At 36.5% G+C, this 25168-nt stretch overlaps 1 protein-coding gene across 1 annotated transcript; it reads left to right on the forward strand.

Moving 5' to 3' along the window:
- Positions 1-6611: 6611 nt before the first annotated feature.
- On the forward strand, positions 6612-12716 carry LOC115965642 (spermidine synthase 2-like). Its single transcript, XM_031084904.1, has 9 exons — positions 6612-7018; positions 9004-9080; positions 9199-9321; positions 9522-9626; positions 10069-10141; positions 10239-10310; positions 10407-10602; positions 12201-12327; positions 12451-12716. Exons 1-9 carry the CDS (start codon positions 6781-6783, stop codon positions 12553-12555), a joined length of 1116 nt encoding a protein of 371 aa, XP_030940764.1. The 5' UTR covers positions 6612-6780; the 3' UTR covers positions 12556-12716.
- The last annotated feature ends 12452 nt before the right edge of the window (positions 12717-25168 follow it).

Consider the following 25168-nt stretch of genomic DNA (forward strand, 5'->3'; position numbering starts at 1 on the left):
AAACATGTTTGTTTAGTAATTCTTTCAAATCCTTGAATCTAGGTTATCACTATCCACACACATTCACTAGAGTTTATTTTTCAATCCAAATGTCATGCTTAATAAATTGAATTAGGGTTTATCACATGCACACACATTAAATTCAACATACAAATTGATTGACATATTGGATAATGTGATATGAATGTTGGCCACCATAGCCTAGAAGACCGGTTTCACCGAGCAAGGTGGGTGCCTAACACCTTCCCACCTTATAACATAACCTCCGAGCTTAGATCAAGGGTTAGTAGATCAAATGTTTATCCATGTAATTTTGATTTTTAAATTGTAACTAGGAAACAAAACCATGCACTTTATTTTAGATTATATCTAGGACCAAAGTCATGTAATTTTCTTATGATCAATGTAAATTCAATTTTAAATTAATAAAATGAAGAATTTTTTAATTATGGTTTTCTTATTTTTCCAATAATTAAATAAGTGGCGACTTCATTGTAAAACCCTTAATCTAAAGAGAAAAATATAACTAGTCGAACCTCCATTTTGAGAGGCAATAACACGACTCCACCCATTCACGTGGGTTTGGCCCAACACATCATAAAAACGGGCCGAGGGTGCTGTCTCTCACAAGTTGCAATAACCGAAGTCACAATGTTCAAGGGTCTTTTCCCATCAATGTGGCTAGGATGTTTGTTAGCGCATTCAATGTAGAAGTAACGTCTTTTCCTTGAACCACTCCCACACTGTACCCTGTTGACACCCTATTTTGCAACCTGTATTTAACCTTATATAGAGGGTAAAAGGGTAATTTCACATTGAAAATATGCATCTTGATTCTGGTCATTAGATCATTAATCTCATTTCACCAAAGTGATCTTGATATTGTAACGATCAAATCGACTGGTCATGAGCCCTAATCGGACCATTAGATTGAAAATTATCATCAAATCAAGTTTTAATGGCTGAAATGCACTATCACAAATTGAGTCCGACTATATGTGATTATGAACAATTGATTTCAATTGGTTATAAGCATAATCAATTTGAAATCGATGATGTGTCATAATTTGATTGGTTAGGACTACATTTTATGGTAGGGTTGCACACACCTAATTAACTAGATAATTAAACATTAATTATTCAATGAGTAATTTGTGCAATTATCTTTTAATTAGAGTAAATTTGGAACCAATTCAGTCTGAAATGGGAGTGATTGAAGTCATTTAATGTTAATTGGGAGCTAATTTGAGACCTATTGGTGTTAATTGTGCTGAAACCATTTTTTAACAAATGACCTCTGCTCACCATTTCATCAATATCTCTCATAATATTTTGAATCTGTGAATGACGTTAATTTTTCCAGAAACTAGACATCCAGGGCTTCAATTTGAGCACAAGAATGAGACAATTAAGATCAAAATTGAGACAGATATGATTTTCAAAGTTGGCTCTATAAGCTGTTACAGCAGCTACGGGAAAACCGAATTTTGACTTGCTCCTCATTCCCACCAATCTTTCCATTTAATGCACCAAATTTCCCCTAAGGCTAAAATAAGGTCTAGGTTCATAATTCTTTGTCAACCCTTATTAAATGGTCTTCCATTCATATTTCCTCCACCACTACTATATAAACCCCTCATCTCCTTCATTCCAAGAGACAAAAAAAAAACCCCCCTCTCTTCTCTTCTCTTGAATTCTAGTGAAGTTGAGTAGTCTTGTCATATCTTGATCTTCCTGAGACTCAATGTATTGAGTGAGAGTCACTCTCCCTCTCCTAGCTCTTCTTTTCCTCCACCCTTAAGGCCTCCATCAAGAGTCTCCTCCTCCACCATATGGATCTTGCATAAAGGTATAATCTTCTTCCCTAACTGTTTGTTTATGTTGCCATGATGAGAATTTAAGATTAAATCATGATAATTCCCTTGAATATGTTTGAATGTTCTTATGTGTTCTTCACATGTTCTTAGTTGTTCATCACATGTTCATGCATATCACTAGATTTAATCTTAAATCCACATCAAAAATATGAAAAACATGTTTGTTTAGTAATTCTTTTAAATTCTTGAATCTAGGTTATCACTATCCACACACATTCACTAGAGTTTATTTTTCAATCCAAATGTCATGCTTAATAAATTGAATTAGGGTTTATCACATGCACAAATATTAAATTCAATATACAAATTGATTGACATATTGGATGATGTGATATGAATGTTGGCCACCATAGTCTAGAAGACCGGTTTCACCGGGCAAGGTGGGTGCTTAACACCTTCCCACCTTGTAACATAGCCCCCGAGTTTAAATCAAGGATTAGTAGATCAAATGCTTATCCATGTAATTTTTTATTTTTAGATTGTAACTAGGAAACAAAGCCATGTACTTTATCTTAGATTTTATCTAGGACCAAAACCATGTAATTTTCCTATGGTCAATGTAAATTCAATTTCAAATTAATAAAATGAGGAATTTTTCATTCATGATTTTCTTATTTTTCCAATAATTAAATAAGTGGAGACTCCATTGTAAAACCCTTACTCTAAAGAGGGAAATATAACTAGTCAAACCTCCATTTTGAGAGGCAATAACACGACTCCACCCATTCACGTGGGTTTAGCCCAACATCCTATAAAAATGGGCCGGGGGCGCGGTCTCTCACATACCCCCATGCGAGTCCCATTCTACTCGCCTTTTCTTCTATGAGCGTTTTGGGTGATGCCTTTGATAACGTGTCGTTCTTCCCTTCTAGGCCTTGGGATGCCGAGGACAGGGTCATCCTCGGCTATATCTCTAGGCCATTTGGACTTTCGCTGCAGGTCCTCGGCAACGACTCTCCTTGGCACGGGCCTTGGGCCCTAATGGAAAGTGGGCCGAAACCACAAATTCTCTAGCCCCACACCTTTACACATTCATCTACTTTAATTTAAAAAGAACTACTTTCACTTTTCTTTTTCTTCATTACGCTTACTTTTTTTACTTTCTTCTTTTTTCTTTTTTTGAAAAGATTACTCTTACTTCAATTCATTAATCTTAATTTTTTTAATATTATAAAAAAAGATTAGAGGAAAAAATGGTGGCATTGCCAATGATGTGGCTCAACAAGAGTATAATAACATTAAATGATACTCTTCAATTTTTAAATATTATATTTGGGCATTGTCAGAAACAAACAATGCTCATCAACTTAGGCTTCCAAAATTACATCAAGAACAATTTTAATTTAACATATTACACCCCCCGCCCCCCAACTGCCAAAATATTTAGAATCAAACATTTGAAATTTTCATGCAAAAATATTAATTTTTCTTTTCTGGTTGCACTTGCTCTCACAGCCCTTTCTTTAATTGTAATAAACAATAAATTAATTTCAAACAAATAATATATTATAAAAATTATGAAAAAAATAAATGAAAGTCTATCAAGAACCTACAAATCTAGATAGGCCAACCATTCGGTCATTCTACCAAGGGGGTGGAGCATAATCTCCCTTGGCCAAGAGGGGGCATGATTCTAGATGGTCTTCTTCAACCTCTAGAATCCCTTATTTTAGAAAATTTTCAAATTTTGACTCTAACTTCGATCTATCATAACTCTCTTAATTCTTATTCAAATCAAGCAAATCATATACCTTTGGAAAAGCTTATAGGATGTAGATTCTAGCCATGCAGTTGTTTTTCCAAAATAACCGATTTATTTCATCAAAAACGGGGCACAAAGTTTTGGGTTGCAAAAATAGGGTCTAATTTATCTTCAAACCACACCACAAATGGCCATGAAATTTTTAAGGGCATAGTTCTGCATTATTATCCACAGTGTGTGTGTCTATATATATATATATATATATATGTGAGTGTGCGCGCGTGTGTGTATTGTGGGCTAACTCAATGAAATTGGGTGTGTGCTTGTGAGACTCATTTTGAAAGAAAAAAAAATGCAGATTAAAAATACATGGTTTCTTTTCATGTTTTCTCGTCAAGAAAACATTTAGACGCAAGTAAAATGAGAAACACTTAGTGCACTCTGATACCAATATTGGAAAGTGAAAACAATGAACTTTACCTTAAATCAATTTTACAAATGTCTTTTGTAAGTGTGGAATTTGACTTCAATGTGGAAGATGTGCAGGATTTGAGAAGTGGGAAATTCATAAGCTTTTGAGTGATTATTGAACTAAAAGAAAGAAGGACAAATTACATGTCAATCTCTCTCAATATTTTACGAAATGACACTCCTCTCCAAACGTTTAAAAAAATGACATTCACATACATGAATTATATTTCAATTTCAAAAGTCCAATATAATATGTAATCTTGGAGAGGCTGATTTACAGTTCAATACAATAAATCAAGTTCTAAATTATTTTGATTGGGAAATTAGAGATTGTTGCTGAAACCATATCACTTTTGGACTCATCTTGCTCAATTCGGAATGATAATTTTATTCATAGTCTCTAACCTTCTAGCCCACATTTTTGTTCCCATCTCTGCCATCCCCTCTTGGGTTTTTTGCCAAAGCAGAGATGGGTTTGGCCCACAGGGATTTGTATACTCATTTAATTCGGGGGTAAAAAGTCTAAGAAGCTTAGAATAGCATTAAAAAAAATCCAAAATTCACGGTAGAGACAAAAGCCACTCGAACACTGTTAGGTAGAGACAATCACAAAAAAAACAAAAACATTGGAGATAGTCAAATAGGCAAATAGCTGAGCAAACCACGTGCATCGTTTTCATAGGAAAGTCAATGGATTGCGACTTCTTAAATGCAGCCACTTTTAACTTCTTCTTTTTTTCCTAAAAATGTGAAAGCAGTGTTAGGGCAAACAAACAAACATTAATAAATAATAAATAAATACTACAACAATTTCCCAATATTTTTAAATTGGCAAGTTAACTTATGAATGAGTCCACCACAACCGTTAATTAAATTTTTTTTTAATGATGTGGTATGCTAATTTAGAAATTTTGTGAGATTGTTAAGATTTTTTGTTGTGTTCATAACACTACTTAAATTGTGATACTATTTAATGACGGTGATTTTAGTTTGTAAGAGCTATAATTGGAATGTAAAAGTCCATTGACCAAACCTCTACCAACTTTTTCACACTATTGTCTATAGAGACAGTTTTTGGGCTAATTATTCTTTTACACTTGTTTATATATATTATTCCACATATATATATATATATATATATATCAATAATAGGCAAAAATGTTCACATTTTTACATATAAATATAGATTTGAAATGGTGAATGTGTGAGAATAAAAAATTTTAGTTTTTGTGCCATAATTTTGTCTTTGGATTGAAATCTCACATCCTCATGTAACTATTAAATTCTATAATAAAGAAAATTTTCCATTAAAAAAATTAAATGAAGAAAATTTTGGCACAAGGAGACCAATAAAAATAGTATATATTGAGGGTATGGTACTAATAACAATCATAATTCCTAACCATGTATTTTCAACTGCTTTAATTTTTATCACTCATTTTTTAATGTAAATAAAACAATAATAAGATGAAAACCAGATATTTTCTTAATTCTATATGTGCATAATTAATATTTTATGCACAAGCCCCTCTCAACAGAGTTTTCACTTTTAAATTCACATCAAGTTGTAGCTTAAAAAAAAATGAATCGATAAGATGTTAGTCAAGCTTTTGATTATTATAAATGAGGTCAATACCAAGATGTTAATTAAATTTTTGACTTGTTAAGATTTAAAACTCTTGTAACTTAGTGATATTATGTTCAATTTTTTCATGAAAAAAAATATATGGATTCCATTCCCCTTATTTACTTAGTCTAATCAAATAGATTTTTTCAAAAAAAAAAAAAAAATCTTTGATGGAGGCGTGGTGACAACAGTGTTGAAAAAGGTGATGTGATGAACATGATGGCCACCGATGGCAAAGTGAGAGGGTTGGGTGGGTTGAGGAGAGAAAAGAAAATGTCCTGGCCCCACCAACCCAGCACTTTGGCCTTGGCCTTGAGCCCTCCCTGCGTCCAAGATAGTATGGTGGTAGTGGTGGTAGCTGTGTTGTGGGCAGTGGTAGCAGTGATGGTGTCATTGGAGTGGCAACGGTGGTGATAGTGGTGTTTGGCATCGTAAAGAAATGGACGGAATTAGGACACAAATTGGAAAATGACAATAAGTTTCCCACTTCTTTTGGTTTAGTTTTCCCTCAACTACAGAAAACTTTTTTTTTTCTTTTATTCTTCATTATATCAAATACAAAAAAAAAAGGGGGAAACAGTTTCCACCAGATCATCAACAAGATAGAATTTTGTCAGAACAAGGGAAAATGGTGTAAGATGCCCATTGTTTACAAACCTAAGCAATCATGAAGGCAAGAATGCACATATGTCCGTTATCATTTTCTGTCACCAATATTTCTTTGAATTTTGTTGGCATGCAATGATTGGTGTACTTAGATTCAGTGCGGTGTAATATTATTACTTCTTAACTTATAATCAACCATATGACTGAAAGAAAAGCATGATATATATAACTAGTCTCTTATATAGCATCTTCCTTGGTGATCCATTTGATACTTCTTTTTTTCTCCCAACTAGCTGCCCATTTTCCAATAAAATTCTTCTTTGTATCTCTCAACTTTCAAAGAGAACATTGAATCCATCAAATCATCATCGAAATCACACAAGAAAGTGACATTAATTTAGTCAAAGAGTCCAATAGTTTCCCATATCTTATTTAAGCCGCATAGAGTGAGTTTTTAACATATTTGTGTGGTTCAGAGTATCCAAGAGCCCCACATAATGTCAACAAAACTCACGGAAACGACAAGCATTGTTCTACGGCATTCTTCAAGGATTTGTAACTTGAAAATGACAAAAGAAGATGAAGCTGTGATCATCAGCAACAATGGAGAAAATGGATTCTCAGCTGCTCAACCCGTCCCTGCTGAAATGTTGGAGGAGGAGAAGAAAAATCCCGGTGATCTTAAACATCCTAGCATTCCTGGTTGGTTTTCAGAGTATTGTCCAATTTGGCCAGGTAGGCTTCACTTTCAATGATGTTTGCAAAATCTATAGGTTTTCTATTTACACTAATTAAGTGGGGATAAGGGATTTGAATCTAGATTCTTCTTAATCCTTAATGGGAGTATCGGGCAATATGGCTATAAGGTTTTTGGCCTCAATATCTATGAAATAATTTATTCTAACGTATTGGATTATATCTTTGTTCATATACATATATTTATGAATTATGGTGTTAATAAATTTTAGCTGAATTTATAGGTTATAACTTATTTTTTTACTTTCTCATCAGTTTTATACTTCCTTAATTTAATTTCTATCATGATGGATTTCCCCTTTGTCCATAAAAAGGAGATTAGTCCATGCATGCCCTCATTATGGAAGACTGTAAGTCATTATTTATATCCAAATTCAAAGCTTTCTTTTGCTTTTTTTTTATTATTATTTGATAGTTACAACGGGATAAGGGAACTTAAATCCTAGATATCTTCATTGGAAACATCAAGAGGCGTTAACTGGTTGAGTTACAAAACTTTCAACAAATTCAAAATATTAAATTTATGTATATAACAGGATATAATTTTGTTTCAATGATGGAATATAATTGGATTCTTATATATTTAGTGTCTGATTGGTTAGAAAAGTGAGGGATGGAAAAATTTTAGTTTTTCCTCATATGTTTTTGTTTGGGAGGATAAGAAAGTAGAGGGATAGAAAACCTTTTTATTTAGTTGAGAAGAAAAATAAGAGAATAAAAAATATAACTTATATATATTTACTCTCATGTCCCTATTACATTAAAAATATATATATATATATATTAATAGTTTAAAAGGAAAAAAAAAAAAAAACTGTTAGTATATCAAAAAACAAAAAAAAACAAACACTCAATCATATGCATTGAAAAAAGGGGAAAAAAAAAACCAAAAAACAATGTTAGGTTTGGTTGAAGGGAGGAGAAGGTTAAATAGGTAACTTCCTATCTAAACCTCTCTCCCTCTCCTATTTTCTACCAAATTTTGGAGGAGGGGTAAGGATTTGTTGCAAATAAAGTTATAGCAATTTCTACATATTGGTATATGTGTCAAGATATTAGACACCTGCCCATAACAAAGTTGCAGAATTTAATTAACATAATTTTTCTTTAAATTGATCATGGACAGGTGTCCTACTAATATCTTGACACATATATATGCAAAAAGTGCAGCAATTTTATTTACAGCAAATTCTTACCCAATTTGGGAGATAAGATTTTGGTAGGTTCAAAGAGAAAACACTTAGACCTTACCATTTTCTCTCCTTTTTTTCCTCTCAACCAAACACCCTTTTACTTCTCTCCCTCAGATTTCACCTCAACCAAAGGCAATGTTATGCATGTCTAGGCACATCGCATCTCGGAGAAAGAATTGACAAAGGCAAATATAATTAGTGTATCACACCCCCAAAGTACTATTATAGTACTGTGGTATGATGGAATATTTTTGGAGCACCTTGGTCCTGTTATTTTCATGTCCATCTTTCCTAGTAGTTTTTTTTTTTTTTTTTTTGATGGTGTAAAGTTTCATGTAGTTGGTTTTATCCTCAAACATGTGCCACACATAGCCATCCAAAAAAAAAATAAATGTGTCACACGTGTCCCACGTTTAGATATGGTACTTATAGTGCTAGTTCTGCATTCGTTAATGAGAAAATTGCAATACAAGTGGCTGCTCCTAGATATATATGAAAAATCACTATTCCTCTATTTCGTCACAAAGACGTAACTTAATTGATGCATTACAGCTGATTGTGACTAATATTTTATCCTCAAAACTTTTAGAATATACTGAAAAAAACTCACAAAGCTTCCAAAAAAATCGCACATTTGATGAAGATCTTGCGCATGCGTTCTTAGTTTCAACGTAAAAGTTGTTTAACTATTAATTCTGGCTTTGAAATTTGTCTATTCCACTTGCACCCAGATGGAGCATAATCAAATTTTATATGAATATAATCTTGTAGGACAAGCTCACTTTTTAAAGGTAGAGAAAATCTTATTTCAAGGATCGTCCAAATACCAAAGTATGATGGTGTTTCAGGTATGCAATATATTTTGCCAAGCTTTGAGTTAAATTAGTACTATGATGTAAAAAAGTGTGTGATTAATGCAAAACTCAAGTACATATCTTGAAAACATTGTTGACTACTTTATTGCAGTCATTAGCATACGGTAAAGTTTTTGTCCTTGATGGAGCTCTACAACTCACAGAGAAAGATGAATGTGCTTACCAAGAAATGATTAGCCATCTTCCACTTTGCTCAATTCCAAACCCAAAAAAGGTTTTTCTCTCTATATTATATTCAAGATATGCACGAAAATCTTATGGGAACTCAATGTGTCAAATCTTATAAACTTTTCAGGAATATGACCCATTTAAACTATTTGACAACGGAAAGTATGTAGAAGATAGTCAAAAACATGCTTTTGCTAGTAATAGTACCAACTTTGTAATAATATACTCCATCATCTTTTGCTTTAGGTATTGCTTATTGGGGGAGGAGATGGTGGCATCCTTAGAGAAATCTCTCGCCACTCTTCTGTGGAGAAGATTGATATTTGTGAAATAGACACAATGTTGGTTGATGTAAGTATAAACACCCAGTTGTATAGAAGATATCTCATATGTCGAATATATGCATTCTTCCTCTCACAGCATGCAAATAGTTAATAAATAATACAAAATGGATGTTCGATTGGTGTATCATAAAGTAGAACACTCAAAGTGAACTAAAATTTTTTTAATCTATTGCTATCTTGGAACCCAATATATATGTCTTTGTTCAAGCATTAACCTATCAGACCATGCCCCATAGAAAAATCTCACTCAAAAAATGAACTTAAAACTTTAAAAATGTTCAGGTATATTTAAATCATTATTAAATTTCAAGTGCCTTTAAACATGGGAGCATTACGTGAATAAACTAAGTAGCTTTGTCTCCACTTAGTGTAAATATATATGTAGCTCGATCTGTCTTCGTTTGGACAAAAACTGTGTGATACGCATGCAAGGTTGGTGTCATTTTCAGGTGTATAAACAATTTTTCCCAGATGTTGCAGTTGGATACGAGGATCCTCGGGTCACACTTCATGTTAGAGATGGTAAGTCCAATTTTGTTTCCGCAAGCTTTGCTATATTGCCTTCTTTGGAAGTTCCTTTGTATGTAACAGTTTGTCTTCTTTTTTTTTTTTATTACAGGAATTGCATTTTTGGAGTCTAATCCAGGAGGAAACTATGATGCAATAATAGTGGATGCATTCGACCCAATAAGTATATCTTTTTCTCTTTCTCTTTCTCTCAGGAAATTTATTTTCTCCTTTCAAGTTAAGTGTTTTAAAGAAGTCATATGTGTGTGATACAATTCAGGGCCTGATCATGAGCTTTTCAAAACCTCATTCTTCGAGTTTGTGGCAAAAGCTCTCCGACCTGGTGGAGTATTGTGCATCCAAGCAGAGAGCATTTGGTTTCACTCCCTTGACATTGAAGAGCTTGTCACAAAATGTCGCCAAATATTTAAAGGCTCGGTTGAATATGCATGGACTATTGTTCCTGCATATCCAAGGTATATATGCATGCACTCTCATTTCTATCATATGTAGCATCAGTGGTGGCTCTATGAATTTTTCTATAGTAGCTATCAAGAAACTTAAATTATACAAAATCTAATTAAAAAAAAAAAAAAAAAGCAAATATATAAAGTTTTACAATTTCCCTACTATTAACAAAATGAAGAGACAAAAAGGGACTAGTGAGAGATAAAGTGAAACTAAGAATACTGAGATAAAAGTAAGAGAGAGAGAGAGAGAGAGAAATGATGATAGAGAAGAGAAAAATGGAGGGAGAAAAAAACAGAAGGGAGCAAAGAGCAACGAATGATACATGTTGCGACTATGAGCCGAGCCGTTGAGTAGAGCAGAGCTACTACCACTACAAGCCAAAAAGAGTAGATCTGTTGGCTTCACTGAGGAGAACTCATTGCCCAAGTATTTTTCTTGGTACTATTTTTTAGGAAAAATGAAATTATTGATTATTTATGGAATAGGTTAAACAAGTCATGAATATGAATGATTAGAAAATTTTATTTTTTGTTTTTTCCTAGGCTTTTTATTGAATATGTTATTCATTTGTTGTTGTTTGGTCTAATCTTCTTCTTGTTTAGGCTATAGTTGTTATTTGAGCTTTTTATTTTTATTTTAAGGGGGTCAAGATTACTTTATTGAACTCGAATTTTTGAGATTCTCAAATCATGGAATTAAATATATAGACAAAATAGGTTAGTTTAAAAATAATTTTGTGTACATATATATATTTTGCAAGTCTTGCTTGTGCTAAAAATCTAGAACGCTATGAGCTCTACCTAAAGCTGCCCCTGCCTGTGCTGTATTTTCTTATCAAACAAAAATCTACACCAAAATATATCCAAATTTGCCCCTCTTCCAACGCACATTTCCACTTCTTCCTCCTTTTTCTTTTTTTATTACTTACACGCCCTTGGAGACCTCAACTTGTAATTTACGGTGTGAAAGAATAAACATGTAATAATATCGCTATCCAATAGTACATTATTGGTCAAAACCAGATGTTACACCAACTTTCTTGTTGAATATATAAATCCTAAATTTGTCAAAGTAATTATTATTTTGTTTCTTGAAGGGTTTGGAACTTTTATCATCACTTGTTCTAATTAAAATAGGTTGTGAGGTAAGACAAACTTTTTTTTTTTTAAAATAAGACAAATTAAACCAATCAATATACATAATATAATTGAGCATATATAACTAAATTTGACATATTAAAATTAAAGATCAAGTTACTTTTGTAACATTGTTATTTTACTCTCTTCCTTTCTACTTTTTGCCGACTGCTTTAACAACCTCCAATTGATCTTGTCAAGTATATTCTTCTTAAATTATTGCATTTTTTCATTCTAATCCAAGCTCATTTTGTGTCTTATCCATTATAATACTAGTAAGTTGAGTCTCAATTTCTTTGACTCAAATTCAATATCAAATCTTAATAATTATAGCAATAATAATTTTAATAAAAATGTGTAAACGTTCTAGGATGTGACTATTAAGATTTTCTCTATTTCTTGCTTAATTTGTTTTATTTATTTATTTATTTTCTTTTTTTGTGCTTTTTTTTTCCTTTAAATTTCAGTGGGGTTATTGGTTTTTTGCTTTGCTCCACCGAGGGGCCGCCTGTCAATTTCAAAAGTCCAATCAACCCAATTGATCCAGATAGTTATGGCGTAGCAAAAGGACCCTTGAAGTTTTACAACTCAGAGGTATCAATGTTTACAATACTACAATTCCTTTGCCACTCAAATTTGGAGGACAACCCCTCCTCATGTAGGGCATAATTTTTATTGATATGTTCCTTCTTTAACTCCTAGTACATTCCGTTTCAGGTTCATTCAGCTGCATTTTGTTTGCCATCTTTTGCTAAGAAGATGATTGACTCCAAAGTTGGTAGCACCATGAATGGAGTGGGTACAACTACAACTAAGACATAAGTGAAAGTTCAAGTAGAAGAAAGTTGAGTAGCATTGTTTGCCACAATTTATAGACATTCCTCGACAATAATCTTATCGAATTCAGACATCATGATTGTGTTTTGATTGTATTGCCAAAAGTTAGATTTGCTAGAATTTTATCGATTTGGTTGGCTGGAAAACAGAAAATTCACAATATATGCAATCCATGTATATTCCACATGGAGAATTTTATATATAACATTACTTCTTTTATATTGCATATATATTATATTACTTAGCTTAGCAAATATCATAATATTTGCTACATATGAATTGCAGCAATGCAAATACCTAGAACCAATCTTTACTCTCTAACCTTAATATGGAATTAATTGCTTGAGCTCCCAAGCTTTCTCATTAAAGTCACGAGGAAGGTAATACCTTGCGTGAAAAGCTTTGCGCTTGCATTGAAAATCCTTCCATATATGAGGATAGATAAAGCCTCATCTAAAACCGAACCATAAGCCTTAACTCCTGGTTTCAGCTGCGAAGGTTATGAGCCATATTGGTGCATAAATCAACATACGCACTAATCATCTATTTCGTATGGGTTTAATATTAAGGTTATTCTAATCATTCCAAGCGAAAACTCTATTTCAAATCTAAATGGAATTGGGACTGAGTTGTATTTTATTCATTTTTTCAACTTCGAACATTTTGATAAATTTCCTCCCTAAATTAAACCTAATCAAGTACATTTAAAGTTTTAATTGGGTTTGTCAAACCGTGAGTTGTGCCACTCCACCTCAAAACCAATTGGTAACGAGGAAGACACACTCAAATCTTTTATGGCATTTAATATCACACCTCACGGACCTATTTTTAGAACGATTGTAAGGAGTCGAATTGTGGTCCCTCAACATGGTTATTTCTAAAAAATTGAATTTTCTTTTTCTTTTAAGAATAATTTTTGAGATGAGTATATGAAATGATTTGGTTATTGTTCACCATTTGCTCATGATATTATTATATAAACCTTTTATATTGGCTAATGAGATGGGATGAATTATGTAGTTTTTATATTATTTTAGAAGAAGCATTTATATTTTAGTAATTTTGAAACAATACACTATCAATATCGAAATATTCCATTCTTGTGACCAATCTAAAAAATCCCACAAAAATTTTATTCTAACCTTTGGTTAGAAGGACGTAGGGATGGCAATGGGGTGGGCGGAGTCAGATCATGGGTGCCCCATCCCCACCCAATCTCCTCTTTGGTGCGAGAAAAATCTGTGTTGGGCAGTAGTGGGTCGGGGTAGGTCAGGTTGGAAATTTTTTACTAATCCTAATGAGATTGCTCCAACATTGATGATATAAAAATGAAATTAAAAAGGAAAGGATGACCATGAGAGCATTAAGAGAAACGTAGACACAAGTGTTTTGAAGATAGTACTAAATAAGAAAAATATATAATTAAAAATATACATTCAAGGTGGAGCAGGGCAAGCAAAACCCGTACCTGCTCTATCACCTTTTCAGAACAAAGAAAATCCGCGCGGGATGAAGCAAGGCAAGACTGCTTGTTTTTGCCATTCTAGAAGGAATTTTATCATAAGGTTTAAAAGAGTTAGAATGAGAAGTCAAACTACTCTACCATAGGCAGAGTATGTCAAGCTCGCTGTCAATCAAAAATATATCAAGTTTGATGCAATATTTTGAGTGTTACCGTAGATACCTTACTTACCTTAGAGGTACAATAGAAGAACCACGCGTTGAATATGTAAAAATATATGTACTTTAGATGATAAAATGTGAAACTCTTGGATAGTTGGATGTGAACATCTAATTCATATGTGATTCAGCCGACAAGATATTGGGAGCAGATACTCCATAGAGGTAGTGCTTATGTCCCTCATGAAGCATGAATCACCAAATGATTGAATGCCCTGTTATCAGATTATGACTTAGTGAAGACTATTATGGTTGGTAGAGTACCTAACCTGAAACTTGGCTCTTTCTATTAGGAGTCAAAACAATTAATATGGGACCATTAATTATTGGATTTCATCAATTATCACAAAGGAAGAATCTAAGAAAAAAAAATTTCCAGAATCCAAGTTGATGTCATGAACGTGATCAAATTCTGGAACCACGTTCAATTCACAGGGTCCATTGTGTCTCTCAAGTGTCTCTTGAGTATGACCCCCATACAGATAGGAAACATGTGATTTGTAGTAGATAAGGCATACTCATCACAAAAGGACAGTAAGCAACAATATATAGTGGTGATATGGTGTGGTTGTGATCGTTTTAAGAATATATATAGTGAAGTGGTAAGGCAATCATACCATTTGTTTGTTGCAGAAGTTGTCCTAATAAAAATGGTGATGATGTTGGTGGTAGTACTGGTACCAATACTGGCAAAATTGTGGTGTTTATGGTGGGAGGACATAGAATCGTGATAGGATGCTATCAAAGCTAGCTAGCAAAGGGTCGTGGCATTCACTATCTATCTTCCAAAATGTTTTGTAAATACTCTAAGAAGCATGAACACGACATGATGTGGCGATACGAAAATTTTCAAAAAAAATTATGTCACAACCTAGTGGAAATATGACAATTAATCAATTTATATATACTATATCTTTAGATGTATTTTAACTATTTTTAGATATTTTATGTTTATTTTAAATTTTCAAAATAAATAATAAGTATCAAAATCTTTAACAAAAGGAATTTTTGTTAAAATGAACAAGATTATATTTTTTTTTTTCCTCTTGTTACATGATGTAATATTGTTCTCAACATGTCTATATTTGATGCATTTTAAATAAAGACACATCAGAGATTTTGGAGTATCCATACTTCTAAAATTAGATTACATCCAAAACTTTTGATGTTAAATGGAATTGAATCACATGTTGAGGAGAGTTGTAAGATATCTTGTTATGCATAAACAATGAAGGTTTACTTCTAACCCAAAGAAAAGGAATGAGATTGATATCTTAGTTTTAGATTACATCAAGTGCTTTACTGAACAGATTCAACTATTTCTTTGTGCTTACAAATCCTACCAACTCACGAATCCTTTTTTGTGTTTATATTATTTGGCTGAAATAATAACTCGTGAATCATGGGATTGATACGTAATAGCATTCAAACATTGATTGAGAAAAAGGAAATTTAGACCAACCCAATCAACATTTAAATAGATTCTTCTATGGTTACAATCATAATGTTAGGCTGCCAAAAGGTAAAAAACACAATCATAATGTTAACCAAAGCAATAATTTCTCATCTAGACAAATTATGTGAAATCTGGACTTTAATTCTTGCCGTAAACTCAAAAAAAAAAAAAACAAAAAAATTGTCGTAAACTGACTCTGGTAGTTGTTGGTTAGTAGCAGTACTGAATTATATACTGAAGGAGAAGGAATTACAAATAGCTCTACATTTTGGGCCCATTAAGTATCATAGTTGTGTATAACTATGGACCATGTTATAATAGAGGTTTACAAGTTAGATCTGACCCACACAACATAGCATTAAATGTCCAAATTAATGGTGATTAGTTGAGGACTGGCCCAGAAAGTTTTTTTCTTTTTCTTTTTAAGATACAATAAGATTTTCTTTTTCTTTTTTTTTCTTTTTTTTGAGCAAGATACAATAAGATTTTGAATCTATAGCATATCCACTTCACAATAATTATTTTTATCATTTATATAAGATACTAATTAGTTTTTTATGTGGGCGGAGTTTGAACCCATGTTTTTTATTTGACAATAAGAAGCTTTATTAGCAATTAAACTAATTGGAACACATCAAATATATTGGTATTTATAGAAGGAAAATCATAGAACTCAGTTTAGTAGTTTGATACTATATATAATAATTGATAAAAGAAAGTAAGTAATCTATGCAATGCATAAAAAAGTTTAACATAATATGATCGTGCTTGTATATGAAGCTAAATATGAAATTTTATTATTATGTAAATTATTTATAGGTGTTTATTATGAACTGAGTTTATTTATGAAGCTATATATTCTAGAATTAGACTTTATTTACTATTTGATCTATAAACTCATCTTTGATACATACTTTTAAACTTCAAAAACTTGAACTTTAAATATTTGATTGATGGCTTAGTTATTGATCTTTGATTGTTTTAAAAATTTTCAAACATAGAGAATATATGAAAATAATATTATTTTAACAATGAATTTGTTAAAATTCTCATCTAATAAAAAAATGTTGAAGGTGTAACATAGTTTAAATATATATATGCGCTTGTGGGGTTGAGTTTAAGCAATTGTGTCCATGCCCACATGTGTCCTTGAAACCATGAACGTATATATATATGGTTGAGTTTAAGCAACGTATCCATGCCCATATGTGTCCTTGAAACCATGAACGTTCCAGAGCATCAATAGTGATATATCAAATGGTGGTAGCTTAAAAGGCATAACTGCCCATTTCCCAGATTTGTCTTTTTTTCTGGACCGCCAGGGAAGCAAACGAGACTGCTCACATCCTTGCTAAATGGTACATGAATAGTAGCATATTTTGGTTCTTTTGATATTGGCAATAGCCCCCTATTTCGTTTCTATTATCAGGAGGGAGGCAGCTTGCCTTTCTGTCTTTTAATATGTTCTCTTAATATGTTCTGGTTGCAATAAAATCATTCATTTCATCCAAAAAATAAAATAAAATAAACCATGGGGTTAACAAAGATCATAAATATGGAGAACCAATAATAATTATTATGGATTAGGTAAACCATGGGGTTAACTGTTTGACTCAAGCTTAATGGGTAAAATATCCTCTATGGGGCGATTGAGGAGAAATTATTCATTCTTAGAGCACTTGCAGCAATGGAGATAAATAGGTATATAGCTATTTTAGCTCCACCAAAACACAAAAAACCTCCATCCAGCAGTGAAGTTAAAGCTATTTTTTTTTAGCTTCATTGCTACCGTGCACATCTATCTATGGGTATGCACTATAGCTGAGAGCTAAAAAAAATTAATAATATTTTATTCTCAACCAGATTAAAATAATATTCTCAAGCTCTCACCTCTGTCTCACCTCTCTCAAAACTCTCTCAAGCTCACTCTCTCAAACTCTCTCCCTCATAGCCGCCTCACCCCAGCCCGCCGTCACCGCTGATCAAGCTCGCCGTTGCTGCCGATCTAGCTCGCCGAAGCCTCGGCTTGCCTCCCTTCACTGACCATTCACCTCCCTTCACTCCCTTCACACCCATCCAGCAACCCTTCGCCTCCCACCCATCCGGCGACCTTTCACCTCCCACCCCAACCGGCGACCCTTCATGTAATGGGTATTTTTTTTTTTTTTTTTCCTTTTGAGTTAATTTTTTTGTTAATTTTTGTTTAATGATTCTAGTTCCTTTGGGTATTTTTGTTTAATGATTCTAAATGCTTGATGTTAATTTTTTTGTTTAATGATTCTAGTTCCTTTGGGTATTTTTTTTGTTTGATACAGTAATGGGTACATGTATTTTTGTTTAGTTTGGGTATTTGATGTTTATTGTGTAATGGTTGTGAAGAAAGTTTCTTTAATGTTTCAAAGATTTCATTTTTATTATTGTTAATTATTATCAGTGTTGGTCTTGTTGATTACATAGAGCAATTTGCAAGGAAATGAAATGATTAGAAAAGAAAAAAGGAATTAGTTGGTGTTGTTTCTCTAAAGAGTTGTTCAGTTGAATGGTTGATTTTTGAATAAGTGGCAGCGGTGGTGGAAGAGTCGGTGGCAGTGGTGGCAGCAGTAGCGATTGCAGTGGCGGTGGTGGTGGAAGAGTTGGTGGCAGTAGTGGCAACAGTAGTGGTTGCGGATGGTTGTGATTGTTGTTTATTGTAATGGATATATTATTTTATTGTAGTAAATATATTATTTTATTGTGATATTTATATTATTTTATTGTGTTGAAAGTTCAAATAAATTCACTGCTGCAGCATGTGAGTAAATAAAATAGATAAAGTAACTTTTTGTGATGCTAAATAGTTAAATTTTTAACTTCACTGCTGTAGATGCTCTTACAGAAAAAGTTTTTCCTCCTCTCATAGGTGTGGGACTCATGGTAGGACCCACACCTTTTATGAGAATGAGGATTTTTCCAGTACGAGCAAAAAAAATTTCAACGATTGAGAGTACGGTATTGTCTCAGCAAAGAAGACTTAAGCCAATGTTTAACTATGCAAACATAAATTGGACGTGAATTTAATAGTAATTATATGCGTAATTAAAATAATACAATCGATGACAATAAAGTAAATCGAGTTTAAATTAAACCAATTGAAACTAAGCTAAATAGAAAATTAAAATATTGGAAATAAACTTGCATTAATGTGATGGAACAACTAGAATCAATGTTTAATGTAAACTAAATTTTAAGAGTAAATAATCAGAATTTTTGTGTATTGTTTGGTGATCATCCCTCTTTCTCAAGTGAAACTCCTATTTATACTTGTGCTTCTATAGTTATTATTGGTTATGATAGGACTAGGGATGGCCATATCCATTGGGTAATGGATATCCAACCCTATCCGGTCCAAATGTTTCAGGTAATACCCGGTTCTTCATGGGTAGAGCTTAACCGGGTAGGGTATGGATATTACCTGAATTATTCGGGTAGGGTATGGATATTTCCAAACCCAACCCATATTAAAAATAAAAAATAAATAAATAAACACACACACACTAAACCTCTCTCACCAATGGATGGCCATGCGTAGGGTATGGATAGGGTATACCCATACCCTTCCCGAAAACTTTGCCCATGAATACCCGATTATCAATACATATTAGTATCCATACCTGAATCTTACCTGAATATATTATCTATGGATATCCATACCCTACCCGAAACCCGAAACCCATTTAATTTTTTTTTAATCCAAAACAATTTAACGTAAAAACTAACTAATCTTAAAAAAGAAAAAACTAATCAATAATTTTTTTTTTTTTTTTTTGTATCTGCTTCTGTGGGGACCAGCCCAGAATAACAAGTTGGCTGGGCCTTGGGCCCATCCGAGGACGATTCCGTCTGAGGAGACGTCGAGGCCCAAAACCCCTGCCCAAGCCAACTGGGGCGAAGAAAACACGTCCGAGGAGCAACTCCTCCTCGGACATTCCAAAGTCCAGATCAATGATGCATCCCAGTTACTGTAGCCCTCACTCCAAACACGTAAAAAGAAAAGAAGGCTCAAAATATCCCAGCAAAGGCTGTCACCACCACATTAAATACACCACAATTACTCTCCTAGCCGCATTAATGAAGAGAAGACCCCTGAACAGTGTTACCTTGGTCACTGCAACTCACAAAGAACTGGTAAGGGCGTCTGATGGGACAGGTGCTCAAGTAGGGGTTTGGATGATCAACAAGTGTAGGGCCCAGATGATAAAAGAGGGCCTATATCATATGTAAGAGTCCCCCAGAAAGAGGAGAGAGAAAAAGAGGGTGGAGAAAGGAGAGAAACGCAAGAAGTCATTGTATGAAAGCCTGTCCATGAATAAAACTTCCACTTTCACATCCATTTTCTGGATTTACGTTTCTACATCCACTAAGGACATGCAACGAATTGTCTGAGTCAACTGGAACCGAGTTCTTCAGCCCATACTCTACAAATTTCATTGTGTGGGACCTCTTGGGCCAAGGCCTGATCACCCAGGACCGGGTTAACGAAAATTGTGTCCCTACAATTGGCGCCGTCTGTGGGAAGAACTAGGGTATCAACTAGCACAACGGTCGAGCATGGCAGAACTAGGTCCACACCAGGAGAATCCTCACCAGGCTAACTCCCAATAGACACAACCCATTGAGCCCCAGAGGCAAAATAATCCTGCCAACCCAGGTGGCAGAGGGAATCGTGAGGGAAGTGTGCATACTATCCAGACGAGCCAGAGTCACACTCAGATAGGTAGTCACGTATCCCAGAGGCGAAATAGTCATCAGGCCATGCAGCGAGAAATAGATGACCTGAAAAGGAAGTTACGACATGTGCAGCGAAAACGATCTCCCTCTAGCTCAGATGAGTCCTCTAATGGGGAGGATGCGAGTTACCGATGGAGGTCAAGGACCCCCCCAAGTGAAACCTTTTCTTACGAAAGGGAACCACGCCCTGTACGGAAATATGAGAGCCCATCCAGCAAGGGTTCAGGAAACGATGCTATGAAGAGGGCGCTAGACCAGATTTCAAAGTCACCCTTCATGTATAGAATCGAAGGGGCTAAGCTGCCTCGACGCTTCAACCAACCAGCATTCGCCATCTATAACGGCCGAGCAGACCCGGTAGAGCACGTGAGTCAGTTTAACCAAAAAATGGCTATCTACTCGCAAAATGAAGCCCTGATGTGCAAAGTCTTCCCATCCAGCTTAGGACCAATGGCGATGAGGTGGTTCAACAGCCTGAAGACAAGTTCCATAGGCTCATACAAGCAGCTCACTCAGGCTTTCTGCTCCCGCTTTATTACAAACACCAGAGTCCCTCGACCCCTCAGTTCGCTATTGTCCTTATCCATGCACGAGGGAGAGACCCTGAAAGCATATTCGGATAGATATTGGGAGGTGTATAACGACTTAGATGACAACCATGATGATGTTGCTATCAGCACATTCAAAAGCGGTCTCCCCACCGAGCATGGTTTAAGGAAATCCCTCACTGGTAAACCAGTTGCCAACGTTCATCAGTTGATGGATAGGATTGACAAGTACAAAAGAGTGGAGGAAGATCAGCTGCAAGGAAGGGGAAAGGAGAAGGTCATCCCCCCCAAAGCAAATGATTTTAGGTCGGAACGGTATAACCATAACCAGCCGAGGAGGGATTTTTTGAGACAGACTGGACAGAGTAACACGCAAACGGTGAATGCCGTGTTCAGGGAGCCAGTACAACAAGTGCTGGAGAAAGTAAGGAACGAGCCCTATTTCAGATAGCCAGGAAAGATGGCTGGAGACCCTTCCAAACGTAACCAGAACCTGTACTGCCACTATCATCAGGACCATGGGCATACCACCGAGGATTGCAGGAATCTATGGAATCACCTAGATCAGTTGGTCCGAGAAGGGAAGCTACGCCATCTTCTGCACCCCTCGAGCGGCCATCCCGGTCAAACAATGTAAGAGCCTCGAAAGGATGTGTCATTAAGACCCCCCACCGGAACAATACATGTCATCCTCGCCGCACCCGGAAGAACTGGACCACCCCTCTCCAGGGTACTGGCCGTTGATCGGCTCCCCTCCGAGGACAGGCAAAAGGAACCCAAAAGGTCAAAAAAGGGAAGCTCTTTGATACTAGGATTCTCGGACGAGGATAAGAGAGGAACCATCCAACCTCACGACGATGCCTTAGTGGTTACGTTAAGAATTGGAGGTTTCGATGTGAAAAGGGTGTTGGTAGACCCAGGAAGTGCGGTAGAGATAATGTATCCTGATCTATACAAGGGGCTGAACCTGAAACCGGAGGATTTGACAGCTTATGACTCCCTCCTTATCAGCTTCGAAGGGAAGACTGTTACGCCAAAGGGGCAAATCAGACTACCCATACAGACTGGATCGGAGGTGGTGGAGGTAAATTTTATCGTGGTCGACGCTTATTCACCCTACACCGCGATAGTTGCCAGGCCATGGATCCACGCCCTAGAAGCCGTCTCCTCCACACTTCATCAAAAAGTAAAATACCCATCCAGAGGACAAATAGAAGAGATTTGTGGAGATCAGGCCATGGCCAGGCAGTGTATGGTGGCCGCCATCTTACATCAGTCCCATGCCGGGTCCTCGGCCCCTGAGAGCTTATAGCAACCAGCCACCTCGGCAAGGCAAGACGATGGGCTAGCCGAGGAGATAAGGTGTGAAAGTTTAGATAAATTTGCTGTCAACAGCGATCCAGAGAAATTTTTCCAGGTCAGCTCCGAGTTGCCTTCTCAAGAAAAAGAGGAACTGGTCAGATTTCTCAGAAGAAATGTCGATGTGTTTGCATGGGGCGCCTACGACGCCCCGGGAGTTGATCCCAGCCTTATTTGTCACCACCTGAACGTTAACCCATCTTCCACTCTGAAGAAGCAACCACCCTGACGCCCCTCAAAGGAACATGCTAGTGCCGTAAGAGACGAAGTGGCAAAACTGAAAAAAGCGGGGGCTATTAAAGAGGTCTTTTACCCGGAATGATTGACAAACACGGGGGTGGTAAAGAAGAAAACAGGGAAGTGGAGAGTCTGCGTAAACTTCACAGACCTAAACAAGGCGTGCCCAAAGGACCCGTTTCCCTTACCACGAATCGACCGATTGGTGGATGCAACCATGGGTCACCCTCGAATGAGTTTCCTGGACGCCTTCCAGGGCTATCATCAGATACCCCTTGCGTTAGAAGACCAGGAGAAGACGGCTTTCATGACGCCCATCGGAAATTATCACTATAAGGTGATGCCGTTTGGACTAAAGAACGCAGGGTCAACCTACCAAAGAATGATGACCAGGATGTTCAAGCCACAGCTGGGCAAAATCATTGAGGTTTATATAGATGATATGGTTGTAAAGAGAAAAAGGGTGTCCGAGCACATGAAAGACCTTGAAATAATCTTTGCTATCTTAAGGGAGCACAAGTTGCGGCTCAATGCGTCCAAATGTTCATTCGGGGTCGGGTCTGGGAAGTTCTTAGGGTATATGGTAACCCACAGGGGAATAGAAGTAAGTCCCGATCAAATCAAAGCAATTAACAGCCTACAAGCTCCTCGGAATCTGAAAGAAGTGCAGAAGCTCACTGGCATGATCGCAGCATTAAACCGATTCATATCACGATCAGCGGATAGATGTCGACCTTTTTACCTCCTGATAAATAAGTGGAAAGGGTTTGAATGGTCGGAGGATTGTGTTCGGGCCTTCCAGCAACTTAAGGAATACCTATCACGACCACCCATCATGTCCAGTCCTGAGACAGACGAGGTACTGTTTGCATACATCGCTATAGCCCCCACGCTGTAAGCCTGGTACTGATACAGGATGATAATGGGGTGCAGCGACCAGTTTACTATGTGAGCAAATCATTACATGAGGCTGAGGTGCAATATCTACCTTTGGAAAAAGCAATTTTGGCGATAGTACACGCCACACGAAACCTCCCTCACTACTTTCAGGCGCATACGGTCATCGTTCTAACTCAACTTCCCCTTCGAGCGGTGCTTCGAAGCGGTGACTACACAGGAAGGATCGCCATGTGGAGTGCGCTTTTGGGGGCCTTTGATATTAAATATATACCCAGATCCTCCATCAAAGTTCAGGTCCTCGCTGACTTGGTCGCGAAGTTTGCTGAACCCTCTATAGAAACAATAACCGAGAAGAAAGACATGGATGGAAAATCGGTTGGTACAATTTCAGCAGGGGGGACCTTGCATTGGAAGGTCTACGTGGATGGCGCGGCCAACCAGAGAGGATCTGGAGTTGGGATAGTTTTAATATCGCCGGACGGTGCTGCCATTGAAAAATCACTAAGACTCGGGTTCTCGGCAACGAACAACGAGGCCGAGTACGAAGCCTTACTTCAAGGGATAACGATGGTTCAAAGATTGGGCGGAAGGGTAATAGAGGCATTCTCAGACTCTAAATTGGTCGTCGGCCAAGTGATGGGCGAGTTGGAAGCCAGAGATGTTAGGATGCAAGAGTATCTAGGACAAGTCAAACGCCTACAGTCGAGTTTTGAGTCCTTCAATCTGATGCACATTTCCAGGAGCTCAAACACCCATGCAGACTCGCTGGCCACTCTCGCCACGTCCTCGGCGCATAATCTGCCGCGAATAATCCTCGTCGAAGATCTGGCCCAAGCGAGTCCCATTAGAAGAAACCCGGCCCAGGTCCATCAGATCAGAAAGAGTCCCAGCTGGATGGATCCCATAAAAAACTTCCTCCAAAACGACATCCTACCAGAGGGAAAATTGGAGGCCGAGAAGATACGTAGGAATGCTCCTCGGTTCTGGCTATCAGAGGACCACAAATTATATCGGCGCTCCTACTCTTGGCTATACCTACTCTGCATACATCCAGAAGAATCCGAGTCTTTACTTGAAGAGTTACACGAGGGGATTTGTGGAAGTCACACCGGAGGGAGGTCGCTAGCACACAGGGCATTCACCCAAGGATACTGGTGGCCGAACATGCAGAGAGAGGCCCAAGAATACGCCAAGAAGTGTGATCAGTGCCAGAAATTCGCCCAAAATATCCACCAACCCGGAGGGGTCCTCAACCCCCTCTCTAGCCCCTGGCCGTTTGCACAATGGGGTCTTGATATTGTCGGTCCCTTCCCCAAAGCTGCGGGGAACAAGCGATACATAATAGTCGGAACCGATTACTTCATCAAATGGGTGGAGGCTGAACCTTTGGCCAACATTAGGGACGTAGATGCCCAGAAATTCATCTGGAAGAACATTATTACCCGCTTCGGAACTCCACACACACTCATTTCGGACAACGGTCTCCAATTCGACAGCAAGAACTTTAGGGAGTATTGCCGCGAGTTTGGGATCATTAACCGATACTCCACTCCCGCCTACCCCTAAGGAAATAGGCAGGTCGAGGCCGTGAACAATGTCATAGTGAATGGACTGAAGAAAAGACTGGATGAGGCAAAGGGGAGATGGGTAG

This window comes from Quercus lobata, chromosome 10 (assembly GCF_001633185.2).
Source record: "Quercus lobata isolate SW786 chromosome 10, ValleyOak3.0 Primary Assembly, whole genome shotgun sequence".
Lineage (NCBI taxonomy): Eukaryota > Viridiplantae > Streptophyta > Magnoliopsida > Fagales > Fagaceae > Quercus > Quercus lobata.